At 40.2% G+C, this 24,906-nt stretch overlaps 1 protein-coding gene across 1 annotated transcript in view; it reads right to left on the bottom strand.

Annotated features, from left to right (window-relative positions):
* Positions 1 to 24,906, bottom strand: part of LOC139201062 (protein kinase C-binding protein NELL1-like) — a 216,079-nt gene that overhangs the window by 54,865 nt on the left and 136,308 nt on the right. The window contains exon 13 of the mRNA XM_070830283.1: positions 10,876 to 11,001. Coding sequence (XP_070686384.1) covers positions 10,876 to 11,001 — 126 coding nt within the window. The remainder of the gene's footprint in view (positions 1 to 10,875; positions 11,002 to 24,906) is intronic.

Below are 24,906 nucleotides of genomic sequence, written 5' to 3'. Positions count from 1 at the left end.
CTTTCACTACACAAAATGATTATTTTCAGTGTTTTTTCTGGCAGGAAAAACTCCAGTTGTAATCTAATTTATTCTAATTCTAGTTTTTCTCAGCATAAATGCAAATTTTCCGCTCAAGTTGAACCATTTTCAATGCATGGACAATTATTATTACCTGCAAAATGTTCATCACGTTGAGCCTGATTAAATACCGAAGTTAAATGTGAGGAGCAACTAAGTACATTTACTCAAGTACTGTACTTACATACAATTTTGCGATACTGCTGCTATGCTACACTGTGAGTGAAATATTGTACTTTTATGCCTCCACATTTAGATGACAGCTGTAGTTCCTTTGCTGATTTTACTGAAAAAAACAACGCAGGAGCTTATGAAATATAACCCATTATTAAAGCTTAATAATAACGTTTTGACCCCTTACAAAACAGCAGTGTGCAATTATGCATTGTAGTACGGCTCTTTGTCAACTTTTAAACATCTCCCTTTCTAAACTTTGTAGATGGTTTCATTTAGATAACTGTTTGAGGCCACAAGAGGTCAAATTATGCAACATTTCAGAAATTGAAAGGATTTGAAAATAGTCCAAAAACTGAACAAAGATTTGTGCAGCAGTAAATCTTTCCTCTCCCATTAATCATCTCAAGACCCCTCAAAGTTATCTTGAGATCCATGAAGAGAGCCCAGCTCTTGAGCTGGGAGCCACTGGCCCAAACTACCAAACTGTATATACTATTGATACAGAACTTCAAAGCTCCATATACAAGATTCAGAAATACTAGATGCTGCAGTCGAGCACCAGCATCTCTGAATCAAAATGAAACTCCCCCTTCCCAACGTACTTAAAACTAAGTCACCACGTGAGTCCAAATGGTATTAAAATACTGAAATGAAGATAACAAGCTATTTTTTTGAGTGTCGCATCTCAATTGGTTTATATGCTTCTTCCAAACAGGTGACCTTCTCAGGTAGTGTAGTGAATAATGCCTGTTGTCTGTCAGGCAGAACCACGGTCACAGTCAGCGCTGTTTTCTCTTAACCATTTCATGCCAATCAACAGTTATTTAAACGTAAGAGTATAAGTGGTGTATCTTAAGTGGATCTGATGCCCTGTGAAATTCAGTGTAATCTGTGTTGAAGTGTGGAGGATAAAACTAATAATTTATGACATTTCGTCAAGTGCAATATAATATGTTTGAGCGTATGTGTCATGAGAGATAATCATTATTGTAAAAAAAATAAAATAAAAAAGCGGGGGGGTTGTGATTAGCATAAAACAACCAAATTCCCTATTCCTCTAAAGGCCTATTATTAGACACAGCAGGGCTTTTTCTTGTGTTGTTGAGAAACCTCACTCACTGGAAATATTATAGGACCACTGAGTGATTTGCTGCGAGTGAGTATGGAAGATCCTTTACAGCCAGACACAAAGGGAGGTTCAGAATCAGTCTGGCCTAAAGCGACAAGAAAAAAAATGGATGAATCAATAAAATAATTGTCAGTTTAATTAACAATTAAAATAATAAATAAACAGCAGCCCAACACAAGATCATAACAGACTTACGTTTGACCTGTTTGTGTGTAAACCAATCACATCATGACAGAAGAACAGAAGCCTTAAATACTCCAGATTAATCATGATCATTCTGAATGGGCAGATTAGACCCTTATTGTGAGCTGCACTACTTTTGATACTACTGGAGACATAAGAGACCTCGTCTTTCTCCACGCAAGAGACAAGATAGCAAGACGGTTTAGGCACATAACGGTGTAAACCTGTATCATACTTATAACTCCTGTCATGTTGAAACAGAGACACCATGGGACTTTTCCTGTAAGTGAACGACAACTCATTACTTTACCACGGAGATACATTGTTACATGGTGTTGTATTGCACAAGTCCGTTTTGTTTCTTTGACAGAAAAAAAAAAAGCATAGATGTCAGAAAATGACGGTTTTGTGGCATAAAGTGTGTTGTTAAATCTCTGAAGTGTGACGCAGCAGAGGTTTACAGTAATTATTAGTGAAACTTAGCACATGCATCACAGATTTAGATTTAGTAATGTCTCTATTCTGTAATGCAGTTAAGGATTTACATCTCCTTTGTGTGCACCTACTAATGTTAGTGAGTGGCATGAGTCCAGAGCCTCCTCCACACTAACCATCTATCTCCCCGCCGGTAAATACTACAGTAGCAGCTTCTCCACAAAACATGTTGTCTTTTTTTGTTTGATGCCTATTTATACTTGTCTTTTGGTTTTCTGTCACTTTCTCTGATGGCACATATTTTACTCTGGGCTGCTGATGTCAATTTACATTAGGTTTTTCATGTCACAGAGAAACTAAACTGAAGTCAGTGTTGTTCGCGTCTGAGCAAATATGTCTGCTGACATTTGCTTTCACAGACTTTCATCTGTCCTTTGTTCCTTTTTCAGTGCTCGCAACCATTTTTTGTGTAAACAGTCTCTGAAGCCAAACAAAAGAGAAGGACTCTATATGTATTAGGGGATCTATGAGTAAAACCAACACTTCGTGATTCACTTTTACTTTGCATTATAAATTTCTAAAAGATGTCCTCATCTCTTAAGTTCCTACCGTCGTCTCATTCAATAAAGTGAAGCAGAACACTTCAGTAATGTGAAATTTAATGACCAGTGACAAGCCCATAAAAAAGAACAGAGCACGGCAGGATTTTTCAAGGGTTTTTTCTGTTTTTTTTTTTTTTTTATTTAACACAAAGTCGTCATGCTCACTTTCTGCCTCGGCCTTGCTGCTCACCTTGACGTGATGTGAACTCAGCAGAGATCTGTCCTGTTTCACAGGGCAAAAAAACCCAAAACACTATTGACTGCCTGTCATATCATTTAGCCTGGAGGACATGGATCTCCATAAAATTAGTTGGAGGAAATTTTTGAGTTCAAAGAGGCTTCTTTTGACCCGCCAGTCAATTAATTCCATCTTACACATCTGCTTCAATAATGTTCTTGTAATGTACTTCTATTTCCCTTCATCACTGAACTAAGGTACTAAAGTGCTTTACAGAATGCCCCTCATTCACCCACGTATCGGATCACACACATCAACAGGAAATGGGAAACTAGTTCATCCAACTAAACTGGTTCCCTGTGGAGTCCAGAGAGACAAACTTAAAAACATGACAAAAAATGTTAATGGTGTGGCCAAAAACTGACTAATAACTAATAACCTTTGCAGGTTACAGAGGCTCAAAGGTACAACAGGTTCAGTGTAGGAAATAAAGAAAGGATCAGTAGCCAGATGTGTAAAACTTCTTTCAGATACTCAGGTTCCCAGGACTGGAAAAGATAACACACCCCTGTTAGGGTTATTTCTCTACATATATTGATGTTTTCTATACTTTTATATGCCGCTAATGCCGTACTCCATGTGAAGATATGCACACACACACACACCTCCAAGACATCTATTGTAACAACCTTCCTGAATGTTGGTGTTGCAACCACGTAACAGCCTTTTTAAGTTAGCAGTCAAATGAAAAAAGTACTTTCATCACTTCTAACAATGTAAATAAGCCATTTTTGCCACTAGAAGAGAAATCTGTGTGTGGTTTGTGTGTTACAGTCTCATGTTGTTATTTACATGAAGCACTAACGACCTGGCACTTTAAACACAAGTGCCTCTCATTATGCTGCAAATATGTACATCATGAGTTACGGCTGCTCCTTTAGGGGCATTAGTGTTTGGTTTGTTTAATAATCTCCTCACCACCCAGTTCCTATCCTCTCTGTGTGCAGCAGCAGCACACAGGGTGCAAGGTAATGCAATTCATTTACAGCCCAATGAAATATACAGCTCAATGCAATGAAGATGCTTAGGCTGCAATTCACATTAACGCGAGCATGTTCCATTAATGTGCTCTGTCAGTAAACATCCATCCCACAGCCACAGAGCATCATTATTCTACATGTCTCCATGTGTATTCAGCCAGGGGAACAGGAAGACAATGCATCATAGAAGAGGAGAGTTACAGAAAAGCAGCGTAACATGAGGACAGACATCACTCCGGATGGATGTACAGTCTCCTGACGAGCACAAAGAAACATTTCCCATCAAACCTTTATGGGCGAGCTAAATATAAACACCAGCTTCTCAGAGCCAATTACAAATGGATGAAAGTGCAGACAGAGGAAAACTTATCTGACTCCTTCCCAAACCGTGTTTGATGGGCTTATTAAAGTGGCTGGTGCAGAGGCAGCCTTACAGCATGACCTCCATTTTTGAAGAGTTAATGTATACAGGGAGGGTTGCCAAGGTTTCCGGGCTCACCACACCTGAGCTCCACATTCATTACATGTATAATTGGAATTGGATTTGATCAAATTTTCATTAAACATATAATGTGTCCTGGGGGGGGGGAGAATATATGTAGCAACTGATGCATGAAATTAATGGCAGCTTCCATTGGTCAGCCATACAGGCCGGCCTGAGCATATTGTCTGTTTAACAGCAAGCTGATAAGAAAATAAAACAGTCATGTATTGATCAGTTGGATGCAGATGAGAATAGAGAATCAAAAGCAGCAGCATGCGATGTGGCGGAAGTCTGAATAAAGGATCAGTCGACTGAAAGACAACACTTCAATCGATACAGTTAATACAGCATCATGCGTTCATGTCAGCTAAAAGAGCAATAAAGGGGTTACAGGTGGACAGACTAATGATATTGATTAGAGCTTGATCGATTTTTAAATCAATATTGATATTTAGCAGTTAAGAAAAAAACAAAAAACAATCATTTACTGGTTGTTTTTCCTTTTTTACACAAACACTTATTAAAAATCTATGATCATTCAGAAGAGCTGCGGTAAAGTTCATATATTGGGAAAGATACTTGATACAGTTATTATTATTATGAACTTTACTATCAGTTATGACATTTATGAATATAGAATGACTACACTTTGAGATGATTTATTAAAACAGATGATGTTTTCCAAATTCCTACTACCTACTAAAAGACACTACTACTGGTGAGTAAAACATTATCATATGAATACAGCTCAATGACCAATACTTTTTGCAAGCAGAAAAAAATACAATATTTTATTTGAATTCAACAAATATAAGAGTCATCAGTACATAACAATTTAGCCTAAAAAACACATGCATGTACTTAAACTTGTGTTTGTGTGTCTGTCAACAATCAGCCACTGTCAATATGTTTGTGACAGACTAATATCAGCAAATAATATTGTAACATTTCTTACACTACACTGTCTGGAGTCCACTGAGAGTATAAAAGCTGCATCTTTGTAGCAACAGAGCTCTTTAATCTCTTATAGAGTTTTGGTGTCTTCACCCAGTCATACAATGTGCAAAGCTACAGCTCCTAATAGAGGAGGAATTCATCTTAAAATGGCTACACTACATGTTATCTCCCGGCATGAGCTAAAGCTGCTGTAGGAGTTTATTTACAGGATGGAGCAGAGCGGAAGAAAGGACCTTAAACCTCTCATTCAAGCGATTAAGTTTATAACTGTGAGCCTTATCAGCACCTGCTTAATGCAGAAAACAATTCTAAAACCCAGAGATCATAAGATAAGTACACAGTGGGGGTCAGAGAACCATTCCCACAATTACCTTTGGCAGAGAACTATTATCCTCCAACACATGAAGTCAGAGATCATAATGACCTTCCACAGGGGAAATCACTTGAGTTCTTCTTGCAAAGCGCAAGGCTGAAGGTAAAAGTATAAGCCCAACACATTGTTAAAGAATAGTACAATTTTTTCTTGAAAATGAGTACCTTTTATAAAGGTATCTCTATCTGTATTCACCCAATAGCTGGAAGAGCTTTTCTATTCCTCAAAACTCCCTTACTGAATCCGTTTTAACTTTTTTTTCTAATTTGTGCAAGTTTGAAGCATTTCATATATACCTTGTGAAGTGTAAACTGTCAACAAAAAACATAGACAAAAGGCAAGTAGGTATTGTTGCTGACCAGTTGGAGCTACTAAATCTCATAGGACTACCACAACAAGTCAACCTTGAACAACAGTCAAGTTTTATATGTCTGTTTACCTGGACCTTATGACACGGAACATAAAATATAGAAAAGCCTCAGAGTGACCACAGGGAAAAAGTGTCACACACATTTTTAATGAACAAAAGAAAAACTGGGTTTGTTAGCATGAGCACACACAGCAGGTTTGGCAAACACTCTGACCCGGGAAAGTCAGAGGCTGGATTACCAACCAGGCAAAGCAGCAAAGTGCCCTCGGGTGCCCAGAGCTCAGTGGACCTGACAGCTTACTGTGGCTTACTGTGTGACAACTGGTTTTTGCAAATTGAAAATTTGTTTGGGAATATGCACCATTAAGCACAACATCATCTGACATGATAAGAGCCTTAAGGCTTCATTTTAAAACCTTTATTTTTTTCATTTTGTGTTTGCGTACTACGTACCGTATTCTGAATCAAATTACCATGCAGCAAATCAGGGGTCAGGTCGCATTCCAGCATAGAAAAACTGTATATTTTGCATGAACAGTAAGGGGAAGAGATTAAAAGTGATCTAGCAGCTTTCTTTGCCTCAGAGCCACATGGGTGGTTCATTTAGCCATGAGAAAGTCCAAAGGAAAAATAAATCATAGTCCTGTCCACATGGTTTTATTGACAGATGATGTCTGGAAAGTGCAGTGTGGAGTGTGAACACCAACTATAACAACATCAAATGATATGGAACATATAAAAAATAATCAGTATCACATCAAATGTCTTTTAAATTTGGACACTTAATGTTATTTTGAGTGGCATACAGATGGCAGAAAAAGTCCTCCTGGACTAAGAGTGAACTGTGAACTGATGTGGGCTGTGTAAACATGGATGTGATGACAGCTCTGTGGCATTTTCACAAGATGAGGTATAGAACTTTGCACTTCATGCCACCTCTCCTTTTCACTCTGTCCATTCCCTGTTTCCCCCGAGCTTCTTGCCTGCTTCTACAGAGGTGAAATCAAGTGGAACGACAATTACCACAGTCTCCTATTGTTTACAGGGAGCTGTCTTCAGAAAGGACAGCCTCCTCCACCAGGCAGGAGAGACAGAAAGAAATGAGGCTGAGAGTGTCCAATGCAAAAGGTGATACATGATGTGTCATGTAAAAGCTGCAATAGGTGACATTTTATTCCTCTGTGGAAGGAGCTGCACAGATTGTAATATTGAGGGCAAATTTGTGGAATGCATAGTGCCTGCAGTGATGCAAGGTAAGATTGTGTGTGGGGGATCAAGCTAAGAGCTGTCTGATGTCCATAGAGATACACATATAGTACAATCACACACTGGCCTGAGGCAAAAAGGCAGGAAGAAACACATTACATCCATCAGTCAAACATGTCTGCAGCAGTCCCTGTGTTTTATCTCTGTTCTGCTTTATTGTCAAGGTTCACATGACTAAATTACATCTGACTGAGGACAAATACGAGATTTCACTGTAGGCTCACTCTCTGCCATTTTATATGTAAAACATTTGATCAATGTATTAAATTATGCATTACGTACAATATTCTGTACATGGGGTAAATGTGTCCGTCTCCACCTCCTACAAAATGCTGTTTTTTTTAATGAAGTAAGCATTTGAACACTTATAGCTTTTACATTGTGGTATCATTAACTTTATTTAAGTAAAGGATATAAATACTTCCTCCACCACAGCTAACCAAGCACCCCATGTTCTGAATGAAACACATAATAAAGGGTATAATGTTAACATTAATGAATTAATTAAACATGTAGAGCAGACTGCTTCATAGATTTCTTGTACAATGGAAAGTTACGTGAACATCAACATGTAGTACCATATTCATTGGACAGGGTGATTTTCAAAAACAATGTTCTGCCATAAAAGTAATCCAACTGTGTATTAAAAATAATTTGAAAAAAAATAATCTAAACCCAACTACAATGCAGAGCAAACTGTACAGTTGTAACATTAAAAATATGGTGTCTTGCTGCCTTCAAAGCAGCCTGGCAGTCCAAAACTATAAATCTCCAAATCCATATAGGAAAAACAATCCATTTTGGAGTCCCTCAGGGTTTGGTGCTTTGTCCTCTCCTGTTCCTCGTCTACATGCCCCCCCCTTGGTGACATAATTTGTCTACATGGTGTCCACTTCCACTGCTACACTGATCACGTCAAGCTCTACATCTCTCACTAAATCCGTCACCACTGCAACTCTCCACTCTGACTGCCTCCCTGACATCAAACTAAAATCAGACATTATCATCATCTGTCCCAAATCCCTCAGCAAAACCACTCACAACTTCTGCCTCGACTTTAATACCTCCTCCCTCTCTCCATTGGACAGCAACCGCTCCTTTGAACACCACATCGATCAAATCACTAGAACTGCCTTTTTACACCTAAAAACATAGTTAGTCTCTTCCCATCTCTGTCTTTCTCTGCAGCTGAAACTTTGATCAATGTGTTCATTACATCCAGAATTCACTACTGCAACAGCACATCATCCAATATCCTAAATAAACTCCAGTACATCCACAACTCTGCTCACCCACTCCCACTACCATAAAGCCCTACATAACCACACCTCTCATACTTCATTGATTTGCTCCACCACCGCATTCCATGCAGCAACCTCCTCTGATGCCAAACTCCTGTTTCCACCACTCAGGACCAAGTTTTTTTCCATAACTGTCCCCCTCTCTCTGATGCTCTCTCCCCAAACACACGTGAGACTGTTCCAGTCTACCCATGTTCAAATCACTAATCTAAATTTGCCTTTGGTGAATGTTGTGAGTCATATCTTTTAGTGGGTTGCTTTATCTTCAATTATGTCTGTCTTATGTAAAGTGTCTTTGCGAAGAGCACTCTATAAATTAAGTGTATTATTATTATTATTATTATTATTATTATTATGTTTTGATTTAGGCAAACCAACTACAAAAGCAGGTGGGTGTTAAAGGGTTGTAATTGGATCAGGCAACCACAGCATACTGCATGCCTTCAGGCTCTGTTTAGGGTACTGTTTATTACCCTTCACACCTACAGCATGTGGATTGGTGATTAGTAAGGCTTTTATTTTTTCAAAATTTTCCTACCTGGTCGCAGTGATTAATGATATAAGCTCCACAACTCACACATCAAATGGGATTTCAGCCACAATCAGAGCAGCTATTAGACTTCATGAAATAATGGAAAGCAGAAGCTGGTTTCCATTGTGTCTGTGTGTGTCCTGCTTAACGCAGAGAAAACAATATCATTACCAAAAACCTTTCCAGATGCAGACACAATGAAGAAAAACAATACAGATTTCAGCCCGACGCACCAATTACAAAGCTAATGTGCAATCGTGTTAGTGTTGTGAAATATGAGCAGTCGCCTCCCTGCACCATGAACACTGGCTCTGTTTTACATTCACGCAGTAGGTCTGAAACCCTCACCAAGAATCTGAAGGAGAAGCAGGAAGAGGGAAAGGAGACAGAGAGAGGATTTATCTCTCCCAGCAGATGTAGGGGGTGCTCCTAGGGCTCCCAGTCAGCAGCCAGGACAGTTTACAAGCTGCAAAATAGATTGATTGTCTATGGATCCCTGTCCCTGCGTGGCTGCCAACTGCGAGCTAATTAAAGAACACTTCTCCGGAGAAACACTGAGCAGCAACCAAGCACGTCCTATTCACTGTTGAGAAAACATGTTGCTCTAAACCCCTTGAGTGGAAAAACATTGGAAACAAGCTATGCCAGGTGTCACGGTTCTGTATGTTGAGAAATAGCTTGATCCACAGATATAAACTTGGACCGAGTAGTTTCACTGTGTTGTTCAAAGTAGGTAAATATGTTGTTTCCTTACTTTGCTCTGACATTCAGCTGTAACAAGGTCAGGGAGGTAGAACAGGATATTTTTAATCAGACTGTATGATTTACTTTAATTCACTGTAGCCATTCAAAAATGGAATGGCTGCAAACATTTGTTCTTCTTCACTTGCTGATTTTCTTAACCGTTAAAATGGTGCTGTATTTACAATTCAGTTTGCATGAATGTATCTGCACACTTTAACTTCAGATAATAAAAGACCAGCAGTTGACTGACACCACCACTTTTGGACACATTTAGGACTTACTGACTCTGTAAAAGAGGTAGCCAATGACATTTAGTGGTAAAACTGACAAAAAGAGATTCAACATTCAGCTAATTTGGCTAAATGGCTTGCAGAATAACATGGGAATGAAAAGGAAATGCTATAGTATGATCACCTGTAAACATGTTCCCTACAGATCAAGAGAAACTTGCCACAAGGCTACAGAACCATCACACAAACTTAACGAGATCCTCCTTCTTTTAGTTCAGCAGAAGCAGATTTAAATATTTAATGGAGAGATAAGCTCACACACTCGCAGCATGTGCTCACTTTTTTCCCTGTTCACATTTCTGCACTCAAGAATTGCCCAAATCATGGTTGAAGCACCAATACACCTTTGTAGTCATCCAGGATTCAATGGACCTCTTGGAGACAAGAGTAGTCTTATTACAGACTTCACAGAGGTGCAGTAAGTAGGGCATTAGAAATCCAGTGTTCACATAGTTTTTCCTCATTTTTTCATATTTTCTAGGTCAATTTATGGAGACAGTCTAATGTGTAATATTATTGTCTACTATGTCAAACAACTCCCACCCACATATCATTTCCTTACTTCACTGTTAATTAAAAAGTTGGAAGTAGGAAGGGTGAAAAAGGAAAAGAAATCAACCAGCAGTTTTCTGATCTTTTTAGTTATACTGGCATCTGCCTATGTGTACATGTGTGGGGTGTGTGTAAGAAACTTGTGTGCGCCATTATGTGATAAAATTGAGTCAGTAACGTGCTTGCACGCATGCAGACCTACCGGTGCAGGAGTATTCGTCGACTCTGATGAAGCCTGGCAGACAGTCACAGCGATGGCTGCCGGGCAGGTTGACACACATCGTGTTGGACTGGCAGTAATGCATTTGGGTTGCACACTCATCAATATCTGCGGAGAAACAGAGCAGATACAGTGGGTTGATAACACCCTGGCAGTTCTCTAAAGACGCAGTCAGGACACACGTTCCTCGGGCAGCTGCTGAACCAGGTGGATGAAGCTTATTGAACTGCGTCAACACTGCTGCATTAATCTCATTACAAAAGTGGCATCTCTCTGTGTCACCTTGTTGCTCGCAGTTATTAATTAGAGTGTTAGCCATCCAAAACAACTGCCTTCACTCATCAATCACACAGACAAACAAGCCAACTTTTTCAAAAGGACAGTTTGGTTTTTCCCCAGTAAAAGATATAAATTACAGTGTGCTGTTTAGCTAGAGCAATAGAAACGAGTGCCGGGCTAGAGAGAGCAGGAAAGGAGGACAAAAGGGATACAAAAGAGAGAAGATAAGAAAAGAGAGGTCAGATATTGAGAGGAAACAAAAGGACTCGCATGAAACAAATGAGAGATGTTTGAGAGAATGGGGTAGATGAGAGAAAAAGGAAAGGGGAAAGCTGATGCGATAAGGACATATAAACTGAATAGGACAAAGGACAGCAGGGAGAAGAGCATCTTTCCTGACATCCATTATGTTCAGCTGATATGACACAATGCAGCCTCTCTTCATACACAGAATCTCTCTCTTCCTAATGTAGCTTGAAAGACATTGTATGAGCATTAAAACACAAAGCTAAAGGAGGCATTAGCAGAGCTGGCTGACGTAATGGGATCGGAAACACACCAGGGAGGTGTTATGCAGAAGGGCCCGAATTTGTGCGTGCGTGTATGTGTACAGTACATGGTATTTATGTGGAGAACCAGTTTCCTGAGGCTAACAGGCCTTTCCGCCACTTAAGGGAGTCTGTGCACTACACTTAAGGGAAGGAGAGAGTGAGGAGAGTATATTTCCATATCCTCTCCTTGGATAAATACATTCCAGCTTTGAGGTTTTCTGCTCACTCTTTCCACCATACAACAGAATGAATTTGTATGAAGTATGTAATTGACTTACATGCAACACCCAGAGGTTTTTTTTTTCTCTGTAAATTTCATCCTTGGAGAGTGTACAGTAGGAGTGTTATATTGCACAATCAAAGAGAGACGGATCATGTATTCAGGCGTACAAAGCCTTGCCGGCCTTCAGCATAAAAAGCATTGATCTGCTACATCAAAAACACTAAATTTACTCGAGTGCTTTGAGACTACACAATAGTACCTGAATCCAATTTCCATCTTGTCCTGAAGCACTACCCTTTATTGGCAAAAGGCGCCAAAGCGTTGTTCAAGCCTGATGACGGCCGGCCTGTGACACACGGCCTCAACGATAATAAGTCGAGAGCTCGCTGCTTTTGTCAGCTGTCATTTAAAGTGGGAAACGCATCCACTGTCAAGTCAAACGTGTGACGAGGCTTTCTGGTTCCAATGTCCTGTATCCCCAGAGTCTGTAACTGTGTGTGTGTGTGTCTGAATGTCTGTCCGTACAAGTGTGTGTTCGCCCTCTGCAGCCTCCTCTGGGAGAGCTGTAGCAGGTGAGGTCTGCTGACAGAACTGGAACTGTCATTTCACACAGAGGGGAATTCATTTTTCTGGATTTGCCGGTGTGTCTCCCTCTGTCTCTCCCTCCTTCCCTCCACCCAAGACCTCCTCCTCCCCCCTCCCTCCCTCCCCCCTCTGAGCTCACTTTCTTCATCTCGCTGCTGCTTTATTCATGCTGTGATGTAGGTCATGGCTGGGAAGGGGGAACAGCTAAAAATAAGGCAGGATAGGACTCTTTGTGTGTATGTGCATGTATAATAGTGTGTGTGTGTGTGTGTGTGTGTGTGTGTGTGTGTGTGTGTGTGTGTGTGTGTGTGTGTACATGTATGTTTGCATCAGCTCATCCCTGTGTGTGTTTGTGTGTTTGGGTGATAGAGAGAGGGGGACTGTGTATGTGGATGTTGAGTGTTTGGAGGCTGTGAGGCAGAAAGAGAGAAGACTCTCGTGTGTGTGCTTTTGTGTGTTAATATTTGTGTCTCTGTGTGTCTCTGTGTGTCTGTGTGTGTGTGTGTGTGTGTGTGTGTGTGTGTACATGGTAGTGCATGTGTGAATGTGCACACTAGTAGCTGAATCACGCCTTATTGTACAGTAAAGTTAATGGAATCAGCTTTCTGTCCAGCAGCAATATTGTCTCCAGCTGAGTAAAACTCATTTTCTTCACTCTAATCAACCCAGATTGTGTGTGTGTGTGTGTTTCTGAGTGTTTCTATGCGTGTGTGTCTGCAAATGTGGTCCAGGACATCAGCCTCTGCAGCTGATCAGTCTCTTTGAGCAGCTCATTTTTTTGTCTCTTTGAAGTCCATTGGATGAAGCTGCTGCTGAAACAAAGTTCTGTGAAATACGGTTAAAAGATTTAATGGTGTTTGGCAAAGCAGCAATTTATTTGATTTTAGGCATTAACTCAAATCTCAGTTATTCATCATTAAACACAGATCACTGCTTAACTGAGGTGAAAATAAGAAGTTTTAGTGCAGAAAGTCCTTAAGCCAAATGTCAAAAGTTAATATTATGTTACATATTAATCAAGATGTGTGTACAAAACCTGTACAAAAATTAGTGCAAGGTGTCCAGAGTTGTGCTCTTTGATTGTCCTGAATTTTATTTCTCATTTGAACTCATACATTATTGTATGCTCTGTCATAGACTCGTTAGTATTTGCACTACAGGTATTGTTTCGTCTGTATTTCCTTTATATTATATTATATTATCAGTATGATGAGCTTACTATTTAAATAAGAATTTAAAATGAGATTGTTTTTTCTGCATAATTTACTGACACAGTTTATTGGCTTATTATTATTATTATTGTTGCTATCAATATGAATGCAATAAAAACAAAAGTGCTTAGAAAACAAAACTAACAGTAGCCACTACACAATTAGTTGACACTAATTTAAGAGCACTGATCATTAAGTCAAACGCACAAGTTAAGAGAACAGTGACTCCTGCTAAAGCATTTATGTATTTTGAAAAGGATTCATCCAGAGCTGCAACCATCTGAACACCATCACCCCTCCTGATACGAATCTCTGTGTCAGCAGATGTCTCCTTCAGTCACACGAACACGTACACACAGCAATCAGCATTCCCCTCTTCTCTGACCTCTCCCGTTCTCTCTATCTCCATTTCCATGTACACAGAAATTAATCTCACCCAGCAATTACACACCGTGATAATTGAGGCTTGCGCAGAGCATTGCTTCAGCATGCAGGCGCGTGCACACGCATACAGGCTGTGCTGAAAGAGAGATATTTTTGTCTAATGCAATTTAAACAGCTAATCAGCTTTCACTCCATTTGAACTTCACTGAAACACAATAAACACCCGAGACAGTGTGAGTGAGGAAAAAAGCACTTTCCAATAATGGGCATTTTTACACAAATTGGTTGTCTACTGTATAAGCAAGTCTCAATTACTGCACGGCAGTGAAACTGAAATGTATGAAATGAAAGTTAATTTAATGATGAAGATTTGACTGGAAACAGTGTTGTCTTACTATGTTGGGCAGTTGCTGGGATACACTATTGTGATTACTTCTTTCACTAACAAGTAGCATGAAGCAAAATGAGCTGGATCGGAGGATCATCATCTATTTAATGTGCGTCAAAGGTACCTTATTACGTTTTGTCCACTCGCATCCAAGAATCACTTGGGTTTCGCTCAAAGTGAGACTTTGTGCCGAGCGTGGCCATGAACAGTTAGCTGTGGACGGTCAGTTAAAAGCTTCAATGTTGTGAAGAATCTTTGAATCTGTTTGAAGGACATTTGACTGAGCTGTAATGTAACAAGTGATGTAACTGATTGCTTCTGCTCTTGTGTGAATGGTACGTTAGTGTTTACTGATACTGTTCCTAAGACCTTAAGCAAAAACACTGAGGTCAGCACATACAATATCCCCAATTATTCCGCAATGCACACTGCAGTAATTAGACTTCACTGGTTCCTTTTTTGTCGTTGTGAAGGCCAGTACAACGTTAATGGCGTGACCTTATGCCCACACATGTTCATCGAAGCACACTGCAGATTGTAAATCAGAGCATCAACTGTCATTGACTCCCATTTAAAAAGAAAAGACTACCACAAACACTTCCCTCCTAAGTGTGCATTCCTCCTGCGGCTGTCTTGAAATTTGAATCTTGAAACAAAAAATTCAAATGGAGCTCAGTGATGGTTGAATGCCTCTTCCTGCAGTTTGTGGTGTGTGCGGTGACTAAAGAAAGAGAGTTGACGAGGCCACAAGGGGACCGACTCTGCTCCCATCTTCATAAAAATCCACACAAACACACTTTGCTTCATTGACTTGGGTGGTTAGCTGATGTCAACATTTCTAGTCATTTCAACTACTCAAACCACTTCTACATTACATCCTCGTTCACACAGGAGTCTAAGTTGGAGGAGACAAATCCTTCACACACTGAAGCCATGCTTCAGGAGCAAGTTAGGGTTCAGTGTCCTGCCCAAGAACACTTCGACATGCTGACTTAGATGAGCCGAGAATCGAACGGTCAATCTTCCAATTAATGGAGCTCTGAGCCACAGCCGCCCAACATTCATCCCATCCCAGTATTACTGTGCCTGCAGGGATCCTCCCTCTCTGGTACAAATACAACAAAACCTAAACTCATTTATTTTGATGCTACCACAATGCATGAACACCTCTTTGGTTTAGTGAGAACTCAGCTTGTCCGTTTACTCCATTTGATCACCAATCTCAATTTTATGATTTCAGCTGATTACCTCACTGGTCTGCTTTAGATATTTATTTGAAAAATTCAGGTTCTTGGAAAGTGAACTTGAAAGTGTGTGTGACACTTATTTCTTTCTGTGTGTGTGTGTGTGTCAGGTGACGGGCACTAGGCATTGTGTAATGCAGTTCTGATGTGAAAACTCTCACTCAGCAAAATGAAATCAGGAGAAAAGAATGAATCAGGACATCATCAAACTGTGTGGATGATGTTTTATATACTGTATAAGAATGAAAGGCAGAAAATGGCCTCCTCTGGTGAAGGAAATTAATCTTACCCTGCAATTACATACCATTATAACAGAGAGTTATACACACTGTTGCTTTCAACAACAGCAACTTGTGATGGAGGGAAGTGAGCATTGATATCTCCCACTATGCTCCATTCTTCCTGCGTCAGCGGGGAACTGGGCCTACTGGCGCAAAGTTGAAAAGAACTGTGGTATTATCTTAAAATATGAACTGAGCCACAGAGAGGGCCAAATGATTTTCATGGAGGGGTTTTCATCTCCACAGTAAGGGTGCACAGAGGTTTCAGATGGCTGAGCTCAGTGACTAAAGTCTCTTATCTTTCCATGCTGCAAACAAATCAAACACCAAAAACAACAATCAACATGCAGCGCAGGAATACACCTCTCTCTGATGCTGCGAGTCCCCTCTTGGAGCCAGAGGAGAAAAAGAACTACTGATGCATTTAATTAGAGAGCCTTTAGAGAGCAGAAGCTCTTATCGCCATCCTTGGCCTTCTGGAAGACCCATACAGAACAGGAAGTGCTCTGGCCGAGGAGATTAGAGCCCACTCATGAGCATGCTGTTTGCATTGTTTGTCAGAGAACAGTTTGTGGGTAGGGTAACTGAATGATGGTGTGGTTCTCTATCAGGGGAAGGAGAAGCGTGCGAGCAAGGTGGTTTAATCTACCTGCCACTCTGCAGCTCCAACAAGGAGCTGCCATTCACTAAGCTGCACACTGACAGACTTTCAGGCACACACACTGAAGACTGAAACCGTGACAGAGTCCTTCTGTCTGACGGAGCAGAGCAGTTTACCTAGATGACAGGTGCTCTGTGTATATGTGTGTGTGTGTTGGATGTTCACACAGGTAATATTTACTGCAAAGCTTAGAAAACTACACCTGGGTGTCCACTAACTGAAATAAATCCATACATCAGGCAGAGGGAGGCGGTGCAGTGTGCGCTTTTCCTCACAGTTTAACGGATTACTGCACAGCTGAGGTCTTATTGTTGCAAGTAAAAATCCTTAAAGCAAACTGAATTTGCATCGCCGAAAGCTCAGAGATGCATATCACAGAAGACACGATCCACTGAAGCACTCTGTGACGTTATACAATTAAATATTATGTGAGTCTGTATAGCAACCAATCAATTCTCATCCAGTCAGTGTAACAAAGCAACATATAGCTCAAAGTTTTCCTCTTGCAGTTGTTGCTTTTATCTGAAGCTTGGCCCTTTCTAGCTGTTGGGTACATTGCTGGCTTATGCACAGTAATAGTGAAAGTGTTCACTGTATACTATGTGGTCTGTGATGTGTTGCACACCAGGGGTCTCATTAGAACAAGACTTTGGACAAAAACTACATTGTGACTTATCTGAGACGTTAGTTTAGTTGGTGCGGAGAATGATAAAGCGCAAGTAGACTTTGATAAAAGAGATCTATAAACAGGTCGCCACATCTTCTTGTTTGTGTTCAATACCAAATGTGCCAGTTTGGATTCAAACACATTCTGGCAAGGTGATGGGATTGGCTGATATATTTAAAATTTGATCCATACGTTTGTTGATTCCTCCCATTTCTTCCCTGAAAGCACATCACCTCTGTCAGTACCATCACAGAGGTGGATGTTTTAGTTAACAATGAGAGTGGAAATACTTGAATAATCATCAGGATATAATATATTGATTTAACTGTTAGTTGCAGCCCTACTTGCGCCTCTGAGCGCAGTTTTTGTGGAGCTTGTTAGCAAACACATGTACATGGAGGCTCTTAAAAACATTCAAACTAATCAGAGTCTGGAATGGAGGTCTCCCCATCACACACATGCCTACATGCATACAGACATACACATGACCAGTGACAGGCTGATAATCAGGCAACAGTGCAGATGCTGTTGTGTATGGAGATGGAGTAAGAGGCTGAGAGGTAAACACAGATGCTGACAGATGGTGACAGTAACTGCCAGTGGTAGAGCTGAGCTGGGTACTTTTTAATTCTTTTTTCCCCTTTTGTTTTCAGGACACAAATACTATTTGAACTTTGTGGACCAATAGATCAAAAAGTGTTTGATTAGCCTAACCCTTTAAAATTCCACCGGGCCACGGCTGGGCCATGGTAGGGTGAGGGTTGGGGTTAATGAAGTCTCTTACATCTCTTACGTGCTCTTCCTTATACACACTGACAGACACACCAACCTAAGTGATAAAACTGCTTAAACTGACCAAAATGACTGTTCAAAAAATGATTCATGGGGGTTTCCTGACTTGCTTGTTATGGAAGTGTATGCAGTTTAACAGATCGGACCCACATACAGATCTAAATCAAACCCTATCCCTATCTTCCAAGACTTTTGCAAATCTAGGGTTACGATCTAGACAGAACTGCTCGGAGGCAACTGAAGAGAAGATGAGAGATGTGGGAGGATGTCTGCAGATGGGTAGGGCAGTCGGGTGGTGGGGAAAGGAGGGAAAGCCAGAGGGCATCTATTCAGCAGGTAAACAATGATGATGTTTGGGGAAGTAAAAATGTGGCTGGAGAGGAGAGACTGTGGCAGAAACAAACATTCACCATTGGTAAGGATGATGTAATAAGACTTTCTTTTTTGCTTTTGTAAACAATTGGTGCAAAAACACAAGATTGACTGTTTCACTTCAGATACGTGCAGCCAGGCTACATACATACCCACACATCACTTTTACCTACTCAGACTGGTACATATTAAGTTATTTACACAAGACACAAAGTTATGCACTTGACCAAAAAACACATTTAATCCAGGCACCAACACAACAACCATTATGGGCTCACTCATCACTGCAATGGCCTCAGCTTGAATAATATTGTGCACTTATTTACTGTGCGTTCCCTGGAGCCAATGGCACCACGTTAAAAAGCTCTGCATCAATGAGTGGTCAAAATTTCAATTTCAATTCTTTGACATGGTGCCCAATTCTCTATAGCTTCACTGGACAACAGTACTGATCTTTGGTTGTTCCCCCCACAGTATGAATTCCCTGTGTTTTCTCATTATTGCCTTTGGGTGACCGTATTCCCAAGCTGTCATATCATCATTGGCTATGATCTTAGTATTAACAGGAAATACTGGTTGAAGTTTATGAATACATTCAGTGCGGACCCTTTACACTCCCACTCCATCACAAACTGTCCTCTGCTTGTAAACTTTCCATCACCATGGTTTTGTATTAGCATCTTTTACCTATGCCTCAGCCTCAGCCTAAACCTATGGAGACAAATAAACTTTATGTTTTTTTCTTAATTTTCTTATAAATATCCTCTAATTTTTTCATTTTGATGTTTACACGCTGCATGTTTTTTGAAATGGTTCCCTGTAAACATGCAAGTGAACATGTCCACTGAGAAGGCTCTGTTTTCTAATTACAGAGAAACCTTAAATTCAGGTCGTACAGGTTGTTTTCTGTGATGGTAAAAATGCAGCATTGCATGCGGTTAGTAAGTCAGCATCACTGTAGACACACTAAATCCACTTCCACTCAGTCAGTTAATTGGTTCTTCCATGTGAACGTGCAAACCAAGTGTAAATGGGTTGAGTGTGGTTATATGGGGATATATATATATAGAATTGAGAAGAGTTGCGACTTTAAAATGACAAAAAGCAAGTTAACAACTGGTTTCCAAAATGTAGCCAACTGAATGAATTCTTAAAGATAACAGAGACTTCATAAAAACCCTCATTGAAGACAAAGACAACTCATTCTGACCTGTTGACTCCAGTCTGGTGTGTGTTTGTTTTGGGGTTTTTTTCTTCTTTTTCAAGCAGTCACCCTGTGTTAAAGCCTGATTTACTGTTTGGTTTTATTCACCAAGCATAGCCAACATGCATTACTATTCTATGAGCTGTGTCTGTCCCACAAGCACACACGCACCCTTGGTCGTCCCTGTGCCCAGGAAAGTGAGTAGGGCAGCAGCAGCAGATGGTTCAATTTCACTCTCATTGTGTCAGGTTACTACACACACACACACACACACACACACACACACACACACACACACACACACACACACAAAGGCACACAGGCATGCAGCCATGCACGCACACACACACACACACACACACACACACTATACACACAATGAAATTTGTCAGGAAGGTCATCTACATAACATTATGCAAGTCCAAATAAGAACTTGTTTCAGATTATAAGCCAGATTCAACCATTAGTGAGCAGTTGCTAGGTAACGATGTTGCCTCGGGCTAATGACTGGCATGACCTAATTGACAACCCATCAGTCACCTTTTACCTTGTAGTTGATAGGGAAAAAAAGAAAGCAATGGAAAGCTAGGTGGGGAGGGGTGGAGCTGTTATTATCCTGACAGTTTTGACAGTTTGTGGTTACTACGGTAAATGAACATCTTTCATCTTTCTGGCTCACTGCACAACGTGGAAAATGACATAGAGAAGACAAAAAGAAGCAGACTGAAACATCTGAACAGAAACAGAGATAGAGGAAATACAAGAGGGAAACAGTGGAAATACAGATAGAAACAGAGAGAAAGAACAAAAACTGAGATGAAAAAATGTGCAGAAACATGGGTAGTACCTGAAAGACACTGAGAATCTGAGAGATGAGGACAGATGAGGAGTCTATGAGAGGAAAAACAACATTGCCCTTGTTGGTGAGAAGTGCTATGTGATTTTTTTTTTCTCATCAACTTCATCAATGTCAGACAGTAATGATTTGACAGGAGTACTGACATTGGAATATAATGACAGCACAGTGTGGGAGCACTTCATTATCTTCACTTTTATTCCCATATGGAGCCAGCTGCTACCTGGAGTGAATGCTGACTAAAAGCCTGTGTTTGTGAGTGCATGCATAAATTTGGATGTCAAATTAGGTTTTATTTTTGATATTATTTTTAGTTTTGAGTTCAGTAATAATTTGGAAGTGGTGGTGGGTGTTAAAGATATTAGTTATGAGATAAGTTGAAATTATTCATGATTTAGTTTGTGAATAAAGAATATATGAATATGTGGGCGGTACGAGCGAGAAGAAAAGGAAGAACCCAACTTTTTTTTTTTAGAATAGTTTGGGATCCTACGAGTAAGTAAAACTGAAATGTTGTGATGTGGATGTGCTGTGCCGATAGAGATGAACATTTCTGCCATTTTGTCGCTGATGTGAAAAACATCGGATGCATCCATTTGAGATAAAGCGGTCTGATTTAAGTGTTAATAAAAATCAATGAATTTCACTCATGTAAAACTAAAATCTGTCTTTCTATACATCGTCAGTTGTTATATGATAATGTGAAAGTGAAGCTTCAATACAAATAAAAGTGACTCTGTGGTTTAGAGAGACTTTAAAGGTTTAGTCCAGAAACTTAGCAAAGTGCCATCCTGAGCAAAGACACTAGAGAAGAAGGGGGGAGACGGTATGTGCCAGACATGATGCAGATTATGGAAAATGAAGTTAAAGTTAAATGAAATTAAGTTACAGACTTAAAGCTGCTCTCATCAACATTTGATTTTTTATCTTAACAATGGATCAAATCACAGATTTATCTGCTAAAGAGTCAGATATTTTCCTCAAGAGCTGGTGGAGACCAAACTATAAAAGACCGAATCCTGACGTTGCTGCATAAAATGTCGTCGCTGTGTTTATAGCTTGTTGGGCTGCCTGCAAAAAAAAACCCCAAAAAAACAAAAAAGGTTTAAGCTTCATGGTGTTTCTTTGAAATGATACTTCAGTCAATCTACAAGGTACTGCCTGCTTTCTGTCCGTATTGTTGTTTGGACACTTCAACACACATCATTACTGTTCTTTGATAGTATGACAGTTTTCAGTTCACATCTGTGAGACAACAGCAAAGACAATAAATGTGAGAAATGGGAAAAACAGAACCCTGTTAAGTTTTCTGAATCTTCTACTTTCACACTTTCACTCCTTCTTTGGGAGCATAAAAATTAAACCAGTCCAATCAAGTTGTGGGCAGAAAGTTTTGTTTTATTATCTATTATTTGCAGTAAGAAATGGAATCATATTGAATTACTGATGGATCAAATAGAACAATCATGTCATGAATAAATAATGTCAACATAAAATTAGGTCATGAAAAGCTGAAACATTTTAAGTTACTAATCAATTTCATGTAACATCACTTTTTTAATTCTAAGATATAGTTTTGCATACTTATGTGAGAAAAGATATTATCCCCTGCACTGGCCACTTAATTCAGATCAACAAGTTTTGGTTTTGAGTAAAACTTCAACTGCATTTTATTAATTGAGACTTCAGGGTCTTTTGCTTTTTCTCAGGATTTTTTCTCAGACTCCTACATTTTTAATTGAGTTTGTAAATGTTTTCACATGCCCCGCTGCTGCTGTGCCCCATTTTCCTGAAAGGTAGATGTGTCAGCATGGCGCCCAGCGGGAGAAACAGCAAAGTGACAGTGAAGTGGCTGAGGAGAAGGCTGAGAAGAGTCAGCTTTCACACACACACACACACACACACAGAGGTATTTGTCCCCGTGCCCGGGACAGTTGGGAGGGCAGCGGCAGCAGATGGTCTGCAATAGCTCTCATTGTCTCAGGATGCAGCAACAGGGAGCGAGGCGTGCCCTGCTGGCCCCGGCCTAGAGACGCCACTGCCACGTCCTGCGTCAGTGTCGCAGTCAACCTCTTCACCATAATTAAGGCCAGCCCCTCTGGTTCCACCTGACAGCAGAGAGCAGCTGGAGGACAGAGGAAGAGGAGGAAAGGTCGAATCCTCCAGACAAGGGGCAGCTGAGTGGCTCTCATGTTTCAACACGTGCTCTAACACACACACACTCATGTCCTCTGGCCACATGAACACACATTTCTATTATTATGCTCGTGGAAAACTTCCCAGACTATGTCCAGTGCCTAACCCCTACCTCTGACTCACCACAACATGTGTCATCTTAACCATAACCTCAAAATCCTTCTTCTAACCCAAAATCCTAAACCAACACCAGCCATCAGGTGGAATTTTAATGGCCGCTGGCACCACTTGAAGCAGCCTGACATGAGTTCAACAAACAACTTTAAAAAAAAATGGAAATTGGAGTTGTGAAGCAAATTTTATTTGCTGTGTTTATGATGCAAAATATGTTGATGTGCATTTACAAGGCAGAAATGTCCTTTAGCAGTACTCTGAACTGTGAAATGGGAATACTATACACTGTTCAAACATCTTAATATCATTAAGGAAAGACTACTGGTGTGCATGCAAGTTTTCATGCACAAAAATAATTTTTCACTCCAGTGGACTTAAAGTATTGTTAAATTGCTTGTGCTCCTTTGTGCCATTGATACGTGACTGTGCCTCCTTAGCTAACGCTTGTGTCTTGTTATCTATTGATTGGTTTATTTTAGCCTCAGTGTGTTTCACTGGGCTCACCAGTTTCTCTCTAAACTTGTCTCATACTACACATTCTGTGTTACCTCCAGTTTAAAGCATAAAGCATTTACACACTTCCCAGTAAGCACTGATTTGATCACTTGCAGTTACAATTAGATGTAAAATTGGGCTAAGTTTGGTTGAAATGTAAAAGTTGGTTAGATATGTAGCATAGTCAGGTCCTGAGTACATGTAGAAATAGAGCTACATACATGCTATTGAAACAGTAGTTAAACAGCATGTGACAGACTTGGACAGATCTGGACAACTGGACGTCTTTTGAGTTGCAAATCACCAAATCAGTGCATGCTGATCAGGCCTGTTGATCGGTGACGACTGTCCCTGGAAACATGGAATATGAGAGTTAATACTGAGTAAAAAAAAAAAAAAATTCCGACAGACAAACTGCTGCAAAGTAAATTTACTTCCAGACTCAGTAAGGAAACTGTAAGGAATTAATGTGGCAAATGAGTAATCCTGGTTTTCCTCAGGGTCAGTTTGGTAGATAATGGAAAAAAGATGAGTGTAAAGCAGCCAGAGTTATCTTCCAACATCCATTCCCACATAATCCGAAATCTAATCGTAATCCGTAATCGTAATCCAAAATGATCCCTTTTGAAAAAGTGATGACCAACAAAAATGAGCAGCTTTTGAAGACTTTCCTCATCATTCGAGCCTAAAAATGCATCTCACGGACAAACTGTGGTCTGCTGGCTGGGAGAAGGAAGCTTTCAGCGCTGGTTGGGCTTTAATTTGAAAATCTAATCCTCAACACCGGTGACTTCTATTGAGGTGGAGACTGGATCAAAAGCAACAACTGTAACAGCAGTCACAGTCTGACAAATAAGACCAGCCCCTGTCCTCATGACAACTGCATCACACACATGTTTAGTCCAGTTTCTCTACATTGCGCATTGATCTTCTTATAAGACAGGACATTGACAACTAACTTTGATGATCTATCAGCCATGCACGAGGAGCCACATCTGTTTGTGACAGCATCCACGCTTGTCATCTGCTCTGCCAGCTGCACGACAGCCCACTTTCTAAACTACAGAGTGAAAGATGCATCATAATCAGCCCTGGGAAGTCGGTGCGTTTGAATCCACCGGTGACCCGTGTATGTGAACAACATGTTTAACAGATGCAGACAGTCGCATCAAAGTGTGCAGTCCATCATAACAGCTCGTTATTCTACACATATTGTGCTTTCTCACAATTAAAGCCTATTGATTTCACAATTGTACCTCTCCGTCATAATGCACATGCTGTATGTTGCACAGCATTGACACTAAATGATGCAATTACTTTGACTATCAATAGATTTCACCAGGGTATTACCAGTCTCAGTAGATTTAACTTTTCCTTGGTGGGACTGAAATTAAACTTGATGGGTATCTGAAGCTCTCGGCGAACAGTTTGCTCTATATTAAACAAATATGTATCAAGACACAAATTGATATGATATGAGAATAAAGTTTTATTCAATAAAAACAACTTT

Source organism: Pempheris klunzingeri, chromosome 1 (assembly GCF_042242105.1).
Source record: "Pempheris klunzingeri isolate RE-2024b chromosome 1, fPemKlu1.hap1, whole genome shotgun sequence".
Classification (NCBI taxonomy): domain Eukaryota; kingdom Metazoa; phylum Chordata; class Actinopteri; order Acropomatiformes; family Pempheridae; genus Pempheris; species Pempheris klunzingeri.
Note: the sequence above shows the minus strand (reverse complement) of the source record. Positions and strands in the feature narration are given on the sequence as shown.